This window comes from Erithacus rubecula (assembly GCF_903797595.1).
Source record: "Erithacus rubecula genome assembly, chromosome: 8".
Taxonomy (NCBI): Eukaryota; Metazoa; Chordata; class Aves; order Passeriformes; family Muscicapidae; genus Erithacus; species Erithacus rubecula.
Window position 1 is genome coordinate 5,483,861 of NC_136659.1, and position 18,208 is coordinate 5,502,068.

The following is an 18,208-nucleotide window of genomic DNA, read 5'->3' on the forward strand; positions in this document are numbered from 1 at the left end:
CTTATGTTTTAGTTTAAGATAGTTAGGAAACTCCTTGTCAAAGGTTTTGCTCAGATGAAGGGGTCCAAGATGTCAGAGAAAAATCTTGTTGGGGTTTTTAAAGTACAGAAATGGACTCAGAGTTATTTCCCAGGAGAGCTACTGACAGATGAGAGGATTTTCTGTTCTGGCTTGTCATCCCTGCCATTCACCACAGAGGAAGCTGAACCCCAGCTCTGACACAGCACAGCTGCTGGAATTTTGAAGTTTGGGAGTTTTGAAGCATCCTTGGCTTAGTGAAAATGAATACAAAATTGAGCATTTTTGTACAAATTGTGAGTGACATCCATAAATATGTTTTTATTTTGTTTTTGACCCAGGAAAATCAAATACTATGCAAAATTCCATTTTTACTGAGCCAAGGATTAGAAAAACAAAACAAAACACTAATATACAGCTGTTTCAGGGATCCCTGCACTTTATTTCCCTAATTTCTCCAGTGATTTCCAGCCTGTGTATTTTTAGGGATGGGTCACAGCTGGGGGAGGGGATCTGTTCTGCTCTTACACATTTTAGGAGCATGTCTGAGCTGCTCCAGCTGCCAGCTGTGCCTCTGCTGCAGTTTTGCTGTGGCCTGAGAGTGAGGAAGGGGCTGTAACTTGTCTCTCCTGGGCTTACAATGATGCTGAGAAAGACTCAGCATGTTTTGTTACTTGGCTTTTTTCTCTTGCCTTGGTGCTCATTTTAAGGGTGTCACTGATAAATATTACCAATCAGCAGGATCATAATCTGACCACTGGCACTGGACTTGTTTTAAAGAACCTCTGGCTTTTATTTAGCTTTTTCTTGCCCACTAATGTGCCAGGCATTTGCTTTACCAAAGGTACACATGCTTCTGTGCCTGGAGATTGTTTATTGACACTATAAACTTAGCAGCCAGGTTACAGGCACAAACCTCTGAGCTAATTAGGAAGCTCTAACAACACAGAAGCCAGGCTTAGTGATGGTGCCAGGAGAAGGGTAGCAACCTTTAGGAACAGACAAATAAATATTCAGAGCCAGTTGCCTTCCTGTGAGCATCACAACCTGCAGCACAAAAGTATGTTGAGAGAAATGGCAGGAAAAGCTGTGTCTGTGGCATTGAGAATGCCTGCACTCATTTCTACCTGGGAGTGAAAATGAAACTTTTACCTGTTTCTCTCAGTTTTTATTCAACTTCTATTATTGTTTTGTGATAATGCAATTATTCTGTGGAGATTGTGGAAAAAAATGAGCACTGAAAACCTATCTGCCTCTGTTTAGCTTTTTAACCTGTTTTTGCCTGCCTACTCTTCCAGGAGATAATGGCAGATCCTTCAGTGGTGGATCACCTGACACGACTGAAACTCAAACTCCTAGAAAAGGTAAGGGAATAATTCTCCTTGCTCTGCTTTTTGCTCTTGTATGTTTAAGCATTAACACTGTATTTTAAAATAGTATAACTCTACTGAGATACACTGAGGAGTGGTACTACTTACTGTCACTTTCTTAAATAATGTAGAAGTTTACATGGACCTACAGTAAATTAAATCGACTTTGATTTTATGGGAGATGTCACCAGTTAGCTCAGAGCCAGGGACAAGCAAAGTTTTGGAGTAAATCCTGGGTAGAGAGAATCTCAGATTGTTTAAAGCAATTTCATGTCTGCTTTCACATAAGATGTGTTGCCTGGTCAGACCTCTGCTGAATCAAGAGTCCAGATTTTGGACTATCAGGCAAGCCCAAGCTGAACATTATCAAATTCTTTATATGGTGCAGCTCTCTGCTCTGCAAAATAAATTATGTATACATCTCCTGATTCACCATGCTATCAGTTTTAAGGTTTGGAATAGCCTGGACAGTTGGAAACATGACTATTCTTTACTGTAACTAGATTGATAATGACATATTTCATACTGCTTTAAGAACCACCATTTTTCTCCACTTCTGCTCTATTTCCTCCCTCCCAAACCTATGCCATAGGTTTGGAAATCCATGTGAGCTTTTCTGCCTGACTTATAACCAATTCTGGTTATGGTTCTGCCAACAGAGACTAGAAAATGAACAGGAGAACCTCGAGAAGATGGAGTTGTCTCTCCCACCTACAAGTAAGAGAAGCATTTGCTCTAATTACAGGCATATTTTGGGAAGGGATTGCTTATGTTCTCAGGCATGAACTCCTCAGGAGATGATCCCCTCTCCTCCCTCGTGTGGTATCTCTAGATTGTACTATGAGCTCTTGTTCATTGACCTGATGCTGTGGCCAAAAATTTTTTAAAACCCTCTCTAACAACTTACAGTTTCAAAATACAAAATGGTGATTTCCAGAGCAGATGCCAGGCATGGCTCCATGACATCTGAAAACATTCTTACTTATCTTCATTTGAAGCGAGCTCAAAATCTACCATGTGTGGGATGAACTGAAAAAGGAAGTTGATTCAGAACAAAGTAGGAAAAGAAAGGTTGACATTCCAACTGGAGTTGGAGCTGTTACTACAGACAGTCATCCTCTGCATGCACGGGGTTCATCTAGAAACTTTCTGGAAAGGATTCCTAAACCAGCAGGTTAAAAGGAGGCTCTAGAGAGCAATTAAAAGACTTTATTTTAGAGGTGTTTTGCCTTTGTAGGGCTGATGAACAGCTGTGACTGCACATGGCATAAAGTCATTACCCATACATGTATTTGACAAGAAAAGTAGCCCAAGCCTTTTGTGGAAGGACTCAAGCTATTAAAGCAGAACAATGCAGAGTCCCCAGGCAGGTGCAAAGCAGAGACTCTTTATTGCAAAAACCAGGCCTTTTTAAGCATTTAGACCAGTTACACAGTTTTAAAACATAAACATAATCCAACCAACTGCTATAGACCACAATGTGAACAGGTGATGGTTCTATAAGTTGTTTTTCTACCTCTAAGCCAGCTGAGTCACTTTCCCACAGTCCTTTTGTGGTTAGCCAAAGTAGCAGGTCTGAGCCATGACTTTACAAAGGTAACAGGGCTCTTATTTTATAAGGTAAACCCTTTATAAGGCTTTACCATTATGCAACATAAAGCTATCTATTAACACATCTTCCACATGAATATTGTAGTACAGGTGCTGCAATAGCTCTGTCTTTTCAATCCTTTGGGAAATGGGCTTTTTGGGCAAAATGATGGGCTTTTCCTCTTGCAGGGAACAGAGCTCAGGACATGCTCGAAAGTGCCCTGAGGCAAAGGAAAGATCTGCTGCAGGAGCTCAGGGTAAGAGCCCTCCCTGGCCAGGAGTAGCAGTCAGGACCCAGGTACCTGTACATCCACTGCTGATGTGGGTTCTGTGTTCTCCTGTCCTTTAGTTCTGGGGCTGGGCAGGATTTAGTGCTCTGCTGCTTTGGAATGTAAAGGCTGAGCCAGCTAATCGGGGAAATGTTCTCCCAGAAAATTGGCATTGTGTTCTGCACTTTTTTTTCCCCCAATCTTTTTTGCTTATGCTTCAAGATCTGTGGGAAGGAAAACTTGCTTTATTCTTATGCAGTGCCCTTGCTGCAGGTTCCTAGGGGCTAATTCCATTTAGTCCTGAGAGTACAACCATGCTGTTTGTCTTGCTGTGCCCAGATTTTCTTCAAGAAAATACTTGATTTTGCAGGAGCAGCACCTTCTGGAAGAGCTTTCACAGCCACCTGCACCAACTGGTGGACATGACCACAGAGCTGCCCTGCCACAAATCTACCAGATCCCTTTTCCAGCTTCCCAAGTGGAGCCACCAAGGATTATCCAGCAGACTGTAAGGACTGTCTCCTAGAAAGCCCTACCAGCATTGAGCCAGTCTGAGCTGACAATTATTTAGGAGCACACCACTGCCTGCTCATGCAGCCCACACCTCAGCAGCTTCTCCAGGAGAACCCCAGAGTTCTGCTAAAGTCCAGGCAGATGATGGCTGTTCCCATAGATGGGAGAGCTGGCCAAACCAGCCCTGACTTCTGCATTTTCCTTGCTGTTCCAGATGCCAGCTCAGCCTGCCACCATCATCCAGCAGCTGCCTCATCCCTCCCCAGTGATCACACAGATCCCCCCAGCCCAGCCCTTGGCTGCCCCCCGCCCTGGGAGCATTAAAGAAGGTAAAAACTCTCCACAGAGCAGCCAGCTGCTGTCACCAGGCCTGGAGAGGGCAGGGCAGGAGCCTTGGCAAGAGGGAGGGGACATGGGATGGTCTAATTAGCCCCAGCTAATTAGTGATGTGCTGTTTAATGAGCTGGTGGAGCTTTGGGAGTTGTGCTTCACAAGGGGGATGTGGGTAGCAGTTGTGAGAGGCGTTCAGGCAAACTCTTATCACCCAAACTAAAGAAAAGGGAACTGCAAACTCAAGGGAAGATTGGGAAAGCAAAGCAGCTCAACTCATGGCACTGAGTAATATTAACAAAGTCAAACTTGTGCACATGGATGAGTCCAGAATTAGCAAACAGGCTTCTAAAATGTGGCTTTGTTCTTTTGCTCCTTCCTAACCTGCTGCTCAATCTCAGGCTTTTATTTGTGCCCTGTGTTTGGAAATGAGACAGAACATCTGCAAGTGTTCTAAGTGTAGTGCAATGCCAATAAAAGAGTTTGTTTCTAAACATAGGCGTGTGCTACTGTGAAATAATACATGAAGTAAAACCTGAAGCAATTTCCCTGGCTCAGCCTTCAGCCAAAGGTTCATCCCGCACAGGAATCCTCAGTGATGAAACTGCAGTATTTCTCAGCTCATACTTCATCCAAGTGTCTGGATTTTTGAATCACAGTTTATTTTCATAACCAAAATAGTCCAAATCCACTCATGACTTCTCTGAAGCTGCTACATGTAAAATTTTTTTTATGATCAGTAAAAAGGAAAATGAGAGTTGCCTTCATTTTTTCCCTTCTTTTTCTCTCACCTCTCCCTCTTCACTTCTCCCCAAGTGAATTAGTTACACTGCACAAGTCCTGTGGATCCTAAACATCACTTAAGGAGACTTGATGGGCATGCAATGACAGATTGAGGGTTGATGGTGTTGAAGGTCTTTTCTAGTCTTTACAATTCCATGAGTCAGTGGACTCTCAAGGTGGCACTGCAATATCACATAAAATTGAGGAAACCTCTCCCATGGAAAGCAGTGATCTGGGGCAGTGGAGAGCACAGCCAGGTGCTTGTCCATGCTGGAGTAAGGGAAAGCTGCACTCAGCTCTCCTCCAGGGGGTGTGGGCTTGCAGGGCTGCCAACACACAAGGTGCTCAGCAGCAGCTTCCTTGCAGAAGGGAGGAAAAATAGGAAAGCTGCTGTGAGCAATCCCACTCACAGACTTTAATCTTGCACTGTCTGGGGAAATAATGCCAATATTCTCCATGTGCTCCCTTTCAGCTGCTTTGCCTTTGCTGCAGTGACCAGTGTGTGTGCTGGAGGGCACTCCTTACTATGATTGCCTCTGCTGCTTGCCAGTGGTGGATAAAGCCCTTACTGTTTTCTGCTCTTCCCAGATATGGTGGAGATGATGCTGATGCAGAATGCTCAGATGCACCAGATCATGATGCAGAACATGATGCTGAAGGCTCTGCCAGCAGCAATGCTCACACAGCCTGGGGGAGCCAGCTCTGCCCTGCCCCAGCACACCCAGCAGGTAGCAGCACCCCAGACAAAGCCTCATCTCCCTGGAAGGGCACACACACACAAAGAGCTTGCCAGCCCTTGTCTCTCTCCCACCAGGACCTGCCTGTGAGAGCAGCCAGGCTCAAGGCACCTGTGGTGCACCACCACCACCATTACCCTCCCCCAGGGCTGCTCCCAGAGCCCCCCAGCACCTTCCTGCCCCCACAGCACTGGACCAGCAGCTCTGCCCAGCCCACGTAAGTCAGCAGGCACCTGTAGCCCTTCCTCCCTGCCCAGGTGGGGTGGCAAAGTGGGATAAACCTGGGGATGTCACAAGGATGAGGATGAGGGTGACACAGACCATTGCTCTGCTCTGCAGGGGCTCTCACCCCGCCCTGTGAGCCCAGCAGTCACCTGCTAAATGAGGCAGATGGAGACACAGGCTAAGGTTCCCAGCAGGATTCATGTTCCTAAAGCACTGCTGGGACATTTGCTAATCAGAAATGCCTGGGGAAATAAAAAACTCAAACCACCAGCTAAGAAAAATGGTCCAAAAGGAGGGGAGTATCAGGAGCAGGGTTGAGCCTCTGCCATAAGCTTGTGCTTGCAGCTGAAGGGGGTGGGTTTCAAGGGCAGAAATGGATGAACTTCTCCCCAGAACCACAGAGCCCTTGAGCCAGAGGTCACAGCCAGCTCCTCCAGGGCTCACTCCCTTTGTGCCTTCCTCTGAGCTTGTCCCTCTTGGCTTCCTGGGTGCTGGGAAGTTCTTATATGCCAAAGCTGGCAAAGAAATGCACCTGGAGCATGGAAGGGGTGTAACATGGGGACACATTGGGAGAAGTCAACTTTTATTTCTGTGCCGTGGCTCTTTCAGAGCCTTGGTGAACAGGAGAACAGGATGGAGGCAGCTGCAGCCTTGGGCATGGCTGACCTGCTGGCAGGGAATTCTGTACAGCCCTCTTTAGCAGAGGATTTGAATTCCTGAACAGATTATTTGCCTAATGGGATTATAAGGGATGAACATTTCTACCTATTTCCCCTTGACACGGGTTTGTAATCTGAACCAGTAAAGAACTCCTGGCTCCTGTCAGGATCAGTGCAATTCACTGTTTGCAGAAATCAGATCTTGTCATGGCCATTAAACTATTTACTCCTCTTCTTCAGCTGCCTCCCACCACAAGGTATGAGGCCAAGCACACATTTTTGCAGCTGCAGCACTACTGGCTGCTGCTAAACACAATAACCTCATTTTTCTTCTTGCAGGTGGCCCACATACTGATAATACAGGATCCTCTGCAAGTGGACCATGGCCTTTCTAAAGACAATAAAATCCTGATGTTCTTCCTCAGCCACTGACATGCCTTTTTCTTCAGCAACATAAACAACAGCATTCCCCCTCCTTTACTTTTCCCACTAGTTTCCAGAGGGCAGGCTTTAATCCATGCCCATGTTTATCCTATTTTTTGGGTTTTTTTAGTTTTATTTATAACTTCTTAAAAGGCTCATCCAGAGTTTTCATCAGGCAGTGCTTTTTCATGCTCTCAACAGCCTGGTTTTGCTTAATATGGAAAGATGAACAATGATTTTGTAGCATTTTCTCAGTATCTCCCCACCTTCTGGTTTTAAAGTGGAGAACATCTGTACTCTGGGTTTGCCTGGTGCAGTTTGTGAATGAGTCTGATTAAGAAAACCCAGGGACCTAAATTTTGTTTGGAATGCAAAGATAGTAACTGTCACTGCTGGAAGCCAATTGTGTGCTGTCTGTGTTCCAAAAACAATTAATGAATAATGTATTTACTATGTACAACCTACCTTGCTCTTTGCCCTCTCTGCTCTGCTGTTTTTGAGATTCTTACTGCTCTCACAACTTCTCACTTTTTACAGCTACCTGAGAGAGGAAATGGCCTCAAGTTGTCCCACGGGAGTTTAGACTGAATATTAGGAAGAAATTTTTGACTGAAAACGTTGTCAGATATTGGAAGAAGCTGAGCAGGGAAGCATTTGAGTCCTGCCCATTCCTACAGGTCTTTGATAGCCATATGGATGTGGCATTTTAGGGTCACAGCTTAGGGGTGTGCTTGGCACTGCTGGGTTAACAGCTGGAACTCGATGTTCTTAGAGGGCTTTTCCTGCCTCAACAATTCCCTGAGCCAAATCTGCTGTGCCTGGCAGGTTCAGCAATAAATTCTGCTCAGTGATAAGAATGTCTGCAGTCTCACTGTGGAATAGTGCCTGCAGGGATGTCTCCTCACAGCCTTGTCTAAGCCTCTGCAGAGCAGGCATGGAGCCTCTCCTAAGCATCACAGCCCAAAATGCCTGAGCCACACACAGCTCCCTTGGATGAAAGGTGTCCTCAAAGATGGGGTGAGGCTCCTGGGCAAGCAGTGTGGCTCACATCCCACCCTCAGGAGAGAGTCTGTGAGGCTGCAGAAATCACCTCCCATTGTCCCACCAATGCCTCTTGCAGTTGCATCCCAGTGATGCAAGTTCTGCTCCTGCTCTGTGTGTGTTCCTTGGGGACTGCAGGATTGCTCTGCAACTTCCAAAAGAGGCCTTTGGATAGAATAACTGAATACCACCCTATTGAATAACTGAATAACACCCTGACAGATTAACACCCTGCTGCCATCTCAACACCTCAGGCTCAGCCAGGCTGACTCCCTGACAGCCTCTGGGCTGGGAGTTAAACTTTAATATGGATGGGGGAGAACCCAGGCATGACTCAGCCAACCACATTCACTCCTGGTGAGGACAGTGGGGCTGGGGAGAAGCAGAGGGACCAGGGACAGAGCAGGGATCAGAGACCCAGGGGCTGAGCTGGCATGGAGCCCTGTGACCCACGAGGCAAAAGAGTTGCTGTTATCGGTGGTGGTCTGGTAGGAAATGGCATTTAGCTGCTGCATGGTTGTGTTTGCTGGGGGGCTGGGGCTGTGAAAACACTGCTGGAATGTGGGGGTGAATGTTTTCCTTCAAATCATTCATTTGTCAGATGATGGGGTTGATTGAGTTCCTGCTGTAGGAGGCTCCTGTCCTTTTCTGGGATGAAGGGGTTTGGGTAGTGGGTGGAGCAGTGGTGCCCACTAAATAAACACTAAATAAAGACTAAATAACAATCCTTGTTTGGGCTGCCAGGTTCCCCTGTCCCTTGGCTGATTTTGGCTGTAACCAAATCTCTAAGGTGAAATGCTTTGCAAGAACTGGGACTGGTAAATGCCAGGCTGAGAGGAAATGCCTTCCTCTGCCCACTTTTGTTTGGGAATGGTTTTCATCCACTGCTACTTGCAGAGAGGTGTGACACTAGAGGCCAGGCTGGATGGGGTAACCTGGTCTAGTGGAAAGTGTCCCTGTCCATGGCAGGGGGTTGTAACAAGGTGATCTTTAGCATCCTTTCCAACCCAAAGCATTCATTGAGTCTGTGATTCTATGACAGCTTGGGGCATTGCAGATCTCTCTCTTGACTTTTTGGACATTAGCTTCTTGGAAAAGAGTGATGACAGAAGAGGCTGTAGATCTGACAGCAATTTGTAAAGGAAATTAAGTATAAAAATTATTTAAATTATAAACAAGATGTATTTGTACTGTTCTCCCTCACTGTGTACCCTGAATTCTAGTGAGGAAGGTAAACACAGTCCAGAGAGGAGCTGGGAGCTTACCTACACCAGCTCCTGCTGCCTCTGGCTGAAGAGGTGAGCCCTGCTGCACTCAACTGCTGTGTGTAAACAACCCTGAGCTTGGTATGCCTTTATAAAAATAGTTTTGATGGGTGGCTTTTGTCTTGGAGACTCTGCAAACACACAGGGCTGCCAGAGGACTGCTCTTCAGTAAAAAATCCTCTAAGGTTCTTGGTCAAAGGACCTCCCTGTTTATGCTGAGCTGCATCCCCTGATCACTTCTTTCCTTTGATGCTTGTCAGCAGTGAGCTCTCAAACACTTCATGCACCATTCCTGGTCCTTGTCTTGTAGGTGGGTGCATTAAATGCCTGTTTCTTTGCTAGAAGAGGTTTCCATGTTGATGTTTATGAAGCCAGAGAAGGTAAGGTCAGCCTGGTCATTGCAGTGTGAACTCATTGAAACTGCAAGGAAATAATGAAATCTGACAGTGGCAGTTTGGGGATGTTCTTTTCTCTCTCCCCTTTAGCTCCTGTGGTGGGGAGGAGCATTTACTTGAAGTTCATCTTGTGTGGAGGGAACCCACTCTTTAGCTACTAAAATGATGTCCTTTTTATATTCTTGGCTTAAACACTGATTCAAATCCTCACCTCTGAAGCCTGGTCTCTGCAGGAACCATTATTTTGCAGTGCTGGGTCAGAAGGAGAGATGGAACCTCCAGGTCCACAAGACTCCACAAAAGAGAAATTAGGATTTAGAGCTGAGCCACTGGCTCAAAGGCAGAGAAATGGTTCATCTTCAGCATCTGTCAGCTGGCAGACAAAAAAACACCTGGGCAGAGGTGGGAAGCAGAGTAGCAGGTGGGAATGATACCATGAAAAGTGAAGTTATTCAAGTGTGCAGTGAGGGGAAGGAGGAGCCCTGCCTGACATGCAGTAACCCTTTCTGCCCTGACAGACATCAGAACAGGCAGTTCTGCTGCTCAGCTTTCAGCTGCCAGGAGTTCCACAGTTTCAAAAAGCCTCTGATCACTCCTTCCTGCCTCTGAGTTGGATGGACCCTACTGCAGCACTCCAGTTTTTGGCCCATTGCTTACAGTGATGTTCATGTTGGGATGAGGAGGCTCTGCCCCACACCCTGGCCAGACACTCAGGAATTCTAAATGAGAAAATGGTCTAAATGCCCAGACATGTCCATCTGACCTGCCATGAAGGAGGTGACCTGCCAATGGCCCAAAAAGCACCAGTCTCAGCAGAACCTGTGAGGCATTCATTGCTCAGCCTTCTCCATTTGGAGAGGAAATGGTTGTTAATGTTCATGGACCCTCTGGCACATGGGGTGCTGCCAGGGTCCAGAACTCCATTTGCAGCACTTGGCTGCAGCTGGAGCCACCAGGCTGGAGCTAGCACAGAGGATCCTGGCTGGACTCACCCCTGCCCCACTGCTGCTGCTGCAGGGGGCTTGGGAGATGTTCCCTCACCAGGCTCAAATGGGCACTAGGAGGAAGGACACAATACTTTCTTGACATGTTCTTTGGTGGGTTGGTACAGAGGACACACAGCAATTCCAAGAGCTTACTAGTGGGATATTAGCAGACAAATTTGTGCCAAAGGCTCTTTGACCAAGTCATACTGAATGTATCTATAATTTTGATATTTTATATGTTTTATTAATTCAGATTTAAAAGTGTTTTGAGAAAGCCTCTAAAGTTCTCCATGGATGGTTTACAATCATTGGGCAAAACCTACAAAATCCTACCTCAATTCTTCATTTAGGCACCATCTTCTGAAGAGCAATTATTAAAGCACAGTTTAAGAGAAAACATTACAGCTAAACCAAACTATTTAATTTATTATTTAATGAGTTTGTGTTAATCTCTAACAACCCACTATAGCCTTTCCCAATTTATCGCCAGGGAGGAACAAGCGAACGCGCAACAGATTTTCCAAAAAAAAAAAAAAAAAGAAAATCTATTAGATTTAGATCACCTAAATGGATGGATTTCTGAAACCCAGGCTGTGGCTGAGCTCTCACTGCCCCCATAACCAGCTCTTCCCCTGCAGATATCCGAGTGTCCAGCTTTGCCCGTGGCAGGAGCATCAACCTGGCGCTGTCTCACAGGGGCCGCCAAGCCCTGCGAGCCGTGGGGATGGAGGAGCAGGTACCTGCCACATCCTCCTGCTGGGGGGATGCTTGGTGATGTTTGCATTTTCAATTGTTTGCTTTGTTGGTGCTGAGTGTTGAGTTTTGTAACTTTCAGACTGGTTTTAGCTCTTTTGCATTTTTTACACGGTGTTGTCTGTAGTAGATTGTGAGAAAGAACTTTCCTTTACTTTTAGTTATTCTAACTGAAGCAAAAAAAAAAGTTTCCTGAACTGTGGTTTTTCAAAACAGAAGTTTACTGTTTAGTATTGCTCATTTTTGTACTGGGAAGTGCTTGTTAAATAAACAGGTTTTTTTTTTCTCTCCAAATAAATATTTTTCCCGGACCAGTTAAGAAATTAATGCCCAGCCAGACCTCTTCCACTGCATGCCTGCATCTGGCTCTCCCTGCTTCACAGCACAGGATCTGCCCCACTGCAGGCACTGGGTGGTTCCCTGGGACACCAAGCACCTTCCAGTGTTTACCTCCCTGCTGGAGAAGAGGGCAAACAGGGCAGGAGTAGCTGGACTCCCAAAAGAGCTGATGCAACAAAGCAGGATGCAATAAAGGCAGCTGTTTTCCCCACTGACGTGCCCAGAGTTGTATTTTCCCAGAAAACCTTGATCTTTGGGCTGACCCCTGAAATCCATCCACAATGCTTTCTGCCCAGCATGCTTGGCTGGGAGCCCAGCATTCTTCTGCAGGGTACTGAGCACCATTCAACATCCAGCTGTTGGCAGTGGTGGGATCTCCTGGCCCCTGGATCCCTGCAGAGCCCAGGCTTTGACAACACACATCCCAGTCCCAGGATGTAATTTGGCTTTCATCCCCTGCCCTGTCCAGCACTCTGGGATTTTTCATGCTCCATCTATCAAAAAACAATTTCCCCCTGATTTTTATGAGAATGAGCTTGTAAGTAATCTCAGTAAACTGCAGTAAATGGACATGACAGCCCTGTTAAAGTTTTCCCTGGTGATTTGGAAATGTGTGAGGAAAGAGCCCCCACCACTCTTCCTCGAGTGCAGTGCTTGGCTCAGGGGATGATGCTTGCTAACTTGTACTAAAAACTCACAGTTTTGGCCAGAACTGTGGACTGTGTTCCCTTCTGTTTCAGATTGTGGCCAAGGGCATTCCCATGCGGGCAAGGAGGATACACACACCTTCAGGGAAAAAATACTCCATCCCTTATGGGAAGAAGAACCAGGTACTGGAGCTGCTTTGCAGAGCATTTGTGTCTGTGTCATGGACTGTGTGGGCCCATGGATGTGGGAGAGGCTGGAGGGAATGGGGAAAGGGATTACTGGGAAGGGAGGGTGTCCTGTCTGGCCATGCAGGGTGTCCTTCAGCAAAGCTTTCTGAACCCCTGTTTGTTTGCCTTGCAGTACATCCTCTCTGTGGACAGAGCAAACTTAAACAAAGAGCTGCTGACAGGTAGGTTGCCACTTCTATTTGCAAATCCTTCAGTTCTTCTAACACACCTTTTGCTGGGGATTTAGGGTTTGTCCCATGACTATAAGACTTTGAGCCCCAAGCTCCCTTATCCAGATCTCAGAAAGTGCAAAGCTGAACTAACAGAGGAAAACCTGTGCTGCTTCCCAGCTAAAGTAGGAGACACCTCCTCAGCCTTGTTGTGGCATTTTCCATAACCCCTGCTTGTACAGAGACAGATAGAAATTGGAACTCTATGGCCAAATATGTAATCAGACTAGACCAAATTTATGCAAATTCCCCGCTGACTGCAGGCACCTCATCCCATCCTGAACTTCAGTGGAGTGGTGCTGGAAAGCAATCAATGGCTCATGTCATTGTGGGGGAAAAAAAAAAATCCTTGCAGGATTCCTTGCATTTTTCAAGTAGTTTATGCCATAGTTGACCAGTCTCAGTGTGCCCTGCCTGCTGGCCCCGACACAGCACAGCAAATTATTTGCTGCACTAGCAAAAATCCCAATAGTTTAGAGATCTCTTGAAAATATTTTTTTTGTGGTCACAGTAAACCCCTCTACATTTAGTTGTCTTTTCTTTTCACAGCTGCTGAGAAGTACTCCAACACTAAACTGTTCTTTGGACACAAGCTCCTCGGGTGCAATGCAGAGCTGGGGACATTATCCATAAAAAGGTAGTTCCTGGACAAGCGTGAGATCGAGCACTGTGGTCACTTAGTTTCTGCTTAATCATTCATGAAACCTCAAACAATTGAGCAATCTCAGTTTTGAAACTACTGTGCAGGCAAAACCTTGTTCCAGCTTTGGAGGAGAAGCATCAAGGCAGCATTCATAGGGAGATTGAGAAAGGTTTTAGCAGCTCACTAACCCCCCAGCCTGGGATAAATGTACCAGTATCCATAGCACTGGGCTCAGGGACAGATTGCTCTTCAGGGAGGGTGGAGAACTGGTGATACCCCATCCCTGGAAGTGTTCCAGGCCAGGCTGGATGAAGCTCTGAGCACCCTAGTGTTATGTCTCTGCCCATGGAAGGGGCTGAGCTTAAAGGTCCCTTCAAACCCAAACCATTCTGTGGTTCCATGACCACATTTCAAATTCTTTCACAGAAGTTCTGGTCCTACCCCCCATCCCTCCTGGCAGGTGCTGCAGGCTCTGCAAACCAGCAGCATTATCCCAAAGGTGCTGAGTAGACCTGGCAAATTATTCCTGATAACCCACAGGATAATTATTTTTCCTAATGCTGTGCTTCCCAGGCAGTGAGAGCTGATCTTCCCTCACCCTAGAAGATCATTAACACATTTTGCAAAAGGCAGATCCTCTGGGCACAGTGGTGCTGAGCTGCCTGGAGTTACAGGAGGATTCAGCACAGAATCATGTGGTTAGGGTGGAAAAGGACCTTAGAGATCAGGTTGATCCAAGGCACTGCCTTGTTTCAGATCTGACCAGCAGACCTTGGACGTGACCTACGATCTCATAGTGGGGTGTGACGGAGCCTTCTCAACAGTGAGGAAACAGTTCATGAGGCAAACACGCTTCAACTACAGCCATGAGTACATTCCCCATGGCTACATGGAGCTGACCATCCCTCCCAAGGATGGAGATGTGAGTGTGCCTGGTCCCTAAAGCCTTCACAGGGGCCCCTAAAACCTTCACAGCTTGGATATCCCACCCCCTTCTCTCTGCTGCACTGCTATACCAGCTTTGGAAGAATTAATTCCTCACCTGGGGTTCAGGCAAGGGGTTAAACCTTTCCAAAGAGAAGGAAGGATCTCTTCCTTTTCCAAAAGTAGGGCCAGTGTTGGTACCTGCATGCAAAAATCCTAGAGAGCTGTTCCTGGAGAGGTGGGATTAACTCTGGCTCTGAGAGGTGCTGGAGGTATGGGAACATGTCCATGGGGACATCAGCAATTGCAAAGCATCAGATTTTTGCCCATATTTCTTAGCCTTTCCTCTTTCCCTTGCTCTGTGTCTCCCTGAAGCATCAGGGAGCAGAAAGGGGCCCTGTAGTTGTTGGGGAACGGTTGTGCTGGTGTGGAGGGGAGCCAGAGCCTGGGCTGGGGAAGCTGATCAGGGCAGTCCAGGATACAAGGCAATTTTCTTTCTCTTTCAGTTTGCCATGGAACCCAACTACCTCCACATCTGGCCGAGAAACACCTTCATGATGATTGCACTGCCCAACATGGTGCTAACCCAGGGCCATGCTCTCTTGGGGCACAGGATGGGGATGAGCAGCTGTGGTGGCAGGGATTGGGAGGGTCAGGAGGCACAGAAAAACCCAAACACAGAATCAATTGGATTGGAAAAGATGTCTAGATCAGAGATTCCAACCTGTCCAACCTGTGACCTAACACCACCTTGTAAACCAGACCATGGCACTGAGTGCCACATCCAGTCTTTCCTTACAAACCTGTTGGGACAGTGACTCCACCATCTCCCTGGTAGACTGTTCCAATGTCTAATCACCTTTTCTATGAAGAAATTCTTCCTAATGTCCAGTCTTAACCTCCCTTCTTGCAGCTTAAGATTGTATCCTCTCATCTTCTCCACTGTGGCCAGTCCCACACAGTTTCTGCCTCCCCTGTGCCTGCCCACCTTGAGGAAGGGGTGGCCAGACATTTGTCCTTTACTGTGCCAGTGGGTCACTGTGATTGCCAGGTGACAGGCTGGGCACTGAGCTGCTGCTTCAGGTGTTGTCTCTGCTCCCTGGGCTTCTTACTGACCTTCTTTTGGCTGGCAGGACAAGTCCTTCACCTGCACGCTCTTCATGCCCTTTGAGGAATTTGAGAAGCTGACAACAGGCGAGCAAGTGCTGGGATTTTTCCATACCTACTTCCCAGATGCCATTCCCCTCATTGGAGAGTGAGTGTTCCTGTCTCCCCTTTTCACTCACCAACACAGTTATCTCTTATGGGATGGGTTTTTTTCTTGAGTGCTATCAATAGCCTCAGCTGTGTTAGGCAGTGTCCTTTCCTCTTAAAATGAATTATCCCATGACTTCATATCAACTGAGAAACTCAGATATTCTCTGATATGTCCTTCCTACACTGACCAACATCTGCACGCAGTAAGAATACCAATATGTCAGTGACCAAGTTGTGTGCAGAACTTAAAACCTGCAGACAAAACATCTAGTCCACAGGCAGGAGGAAGTGAACTTGCACGTTTTTCCCAGCACAAACAGCCCAGTTCACAGGCTTGGGGTTTGCATACCAAAGCCGGCAGTGCCTGGCTTCCTGAGCTTGGATATGGCACAGCTTGCTCTTCTCTCTGGTGTCCCACACAACGAAATCTGTTGTTTTACCTGAAGGCAAGAGCTGAAGCACGATTACTTTTTGCTGCCAGCCCAGGCCATGATCTCTGTGAAGTGCTCTTCCTACCACCTCTCCTCCCGGTGCCTGCTGATGGGAGATGCTGCTCATGCTGTTGTGCCCTTCTATGGACAGGGCATGAATGCTGTAAGTAATTCATGGCTGGCCTGTCCCTGCTGGTGGGGAGCCACTCCTTTCACCCACAAACACTTGGTTTTAGTGTTTAACCCCTTAGAGTTCATGGGCTGGCCTGTCCCACAGCCTGATGTCCTCTGTGTTAGCAGGGATTGAGTTCCCATCAGGATTTCCACCTGGGAAGGGCAGGGGACAGGGTGATGGTGCCACCTTCTCATGGAGCAGAGGACTGTATGGAAGGGGGGTCCAGGCAGCTGGGAAAGGCAATCCCCCTGATTTCTCTCAAGACTTCTGTCAGAGGGGCCTGGAGTAAGACTCCTTCTCTGAAGCTGTGGTCAATGGGAGCTACAAGAGCTACACTAGCTAAGCACCCATGAGAGCACTTCTGCTGAATGTATGGGTCCTTTATGGCTATTAACCCCCTACTATTCCTCCCAGGGCTTTGAAGATTGCCTGGTCTTTGATGAATTAATGGACCAGTTCCACAATGACCTGGGTAAGTGGGGTGGCTGGGGACGTGTGAGAGCAGAGGAACATCCCTCTGCAGCTGAGGGAGGCTGGATACCCTGCAGGGAGCTGCCTGGGAACTGCTGCTATCCTCTCCCAGGTGCCTGCCTCCCTGAGTTCTCCAGGCTGAGGGTGCCAGACGACCATGCAATTTCAGATTTGGCCATGTACAATTACATAGAGGTAGGTGAGCCCTGCACACACCCGTGCTTCCATGGGTCTGGTGCTCCCAGGATACAGGATGCATGAGGAGGCACTGGTCCCTGCACCATCTCCAGGACAGTGGGAGAGGTTCAAAGCACATGAGAGCTCTGACAGAACTCAAAGGTGTGGCTGCTGCTCTGTTGCAGATGCGTGAGCACGTGAATTCCACGTGGTTCATTTTCCGGAAGCGTGTCGACAACTTTCTCCACGCCCTCATGCCTTCCACCATTGTCCCACTGTACACCATGGTAAGCCAGCACTGTCCCCACTTCTGTGAGCTCCTCCTGCCTGGCTCTGGGGTGGTGACATTCTCCTGCAACCCCTTCCCAGGTGACCTTCACCAGAATTCGCTACCACGAGGCCCTTCAGCGCTGGAAGTGGCAGACAAAGGTTGGCCAAGGGTGGTGCCTTGGGAGCATCCTGCACCCCAGCACTGCTCAGCTCTGGGGGGCAGCTCTGGTGGTGGGATATTGCCAGCTGTGATGACTTTGCTGCAGTGCATCATCACCTCTGATGATGCTGGGGTTTCTCTTTGTGCTTGCAGGTGATTAATCGAGGGCTGTTTGTTGTGGGGGCAGCAGGACTGGGTGGCACCTGCCTGCTGATAAAGCACCTGGCACGGAATTTGAACTGCTTGGAAGACTTGTGGGGCTGGTCCCATTATCTGAAGAATATTGGAAATCTTCCCTTTGGCACACGAGTGGTTTAAATGTATGGGGAGCTCTTTGTTGTAATAAAAACAAAAGCATGGACTGTTGGCTCAGCTGGGTGATTTTGTTTCTCTTGGGATGTGGTTTGGAAGCTCCTTGGAAGCAGTTTGGCCTCTCTCCCTTTCCCAGGGGAGGGGAGCCTGTCATGAACAGTGTCCATAAAGCCTCAAGGTCTCAAGGGATGTGGTGTGTAGATGTGGCACTTAGACATTATGGTTTAGTGTTGGACTTGGCAGTGCTGGGTTAATAGTTAGATGAGCAATGATCTTAGAGTTTTCTCTCAATCTTAATGATCCTGTGACTCTACAACCTAACCAGTGTATCCCAGCCTGCAGACTGCTGCTCTTAGCAAAAACAAGCCAACATTTTGAGGGTCCTGAAGCCAAAAATAGCTGCAGCTTGGGGTAGTACTAGGAGGATTATCAGACACACTTTCTTCTTCTTACCTTGCCCTAGACCCTCACAGTCACTGCTTAAGAATAATAAAATGACCCAAATTAACCCCTGATCTGATGTGGACAAGAACTGCTCTGCACTATTCGGTAAGTTTGTTTTGGCTCCCAAGGGAGCACCATTTAGG

The 18,208-nt window shown here is 47.3% G+C and overlaps 2 protein-coding genes across 4 annotated transcripts; both read left to right on the plus strand.

The window, feature by feature from the left end:
• The first annotated feature begins 946 nt into the window (after positions 1-946).
• Positions 947-7,044, plus strand: LOC306804494 (uncharacterized protein C21orf58). 3 transcript variants are annotated; one of them, XM_079311191.1, is made up of 10 exons: positions 947-1,078; positions 1,309-1,382; positions 2,048-2,105; positions 3,168-3,235; positions 3,618-3,755; positions 3,975-4,089; positions 5,462-5,601; positions 5,688-5,827; positions 6,735-6,751; positions 6,834-7,044. In XM_079311191.1, exons 2-10 carry the CDS (start codon positions 1,323-1,325, stop codon positions 6,887-6,889), a joined length of 792 nt encoding a protein of 263 aa, XP_079167317.1. In that variant the 5' UTR covers positions 947-1,078; positions 1,309-1,322; the 3' UTR covers positions 6,890-7,044. The 3 variants fall into 3 exon arrangements, with proteins under 3 accessions (XP_079167317.1, XP_079167318.1, XP_079167319.1); XM_079311192.1 differs by lacking the exon at positions 6,735-6,751; XM_079311193.1 differs by lacking the exon at positions 947-1,078 and having other exon boundaries at positions 1,981-2,105.
• A 1,222-nt stretch (positions 7,045-8,266) lies between these two features.
• Positions 8,267-17,671, plus strand: KMO (kynurenine 3-monooxygenase). Its single transcript, XM_079311189.1, has 15 exons — positions 8,267-8,446; positions 9,534-9,603; positions 11,243-11,340; positions 12,437-12,526; positions 12,705-12,753; positions 13,351-13,438; positions 14,201-14,366; positions 14,875-14,946; positions 15,502-15,623; positions 16,072-16,219; positions 16,646-16,703; positions 16,815-16,897; positions 17,065-17,166; positions 17,249-17,308; positions 17,463-17,671. The coding sequence occupies exons 1-15, from the start codon at positions 8,393-8,395 to the stop codon at positions 17,625-17,627; spliced, it is 1,425 nt and encodes a 474-aa protein (XP_079167315.1). The 5' UTR covers positions 8,267-8,392; the 3' UTR covers positions 17,628-17,671.
• The last annotated feature ends 537 nt before the right edge of the window (positions 17,672-18,208 follow it).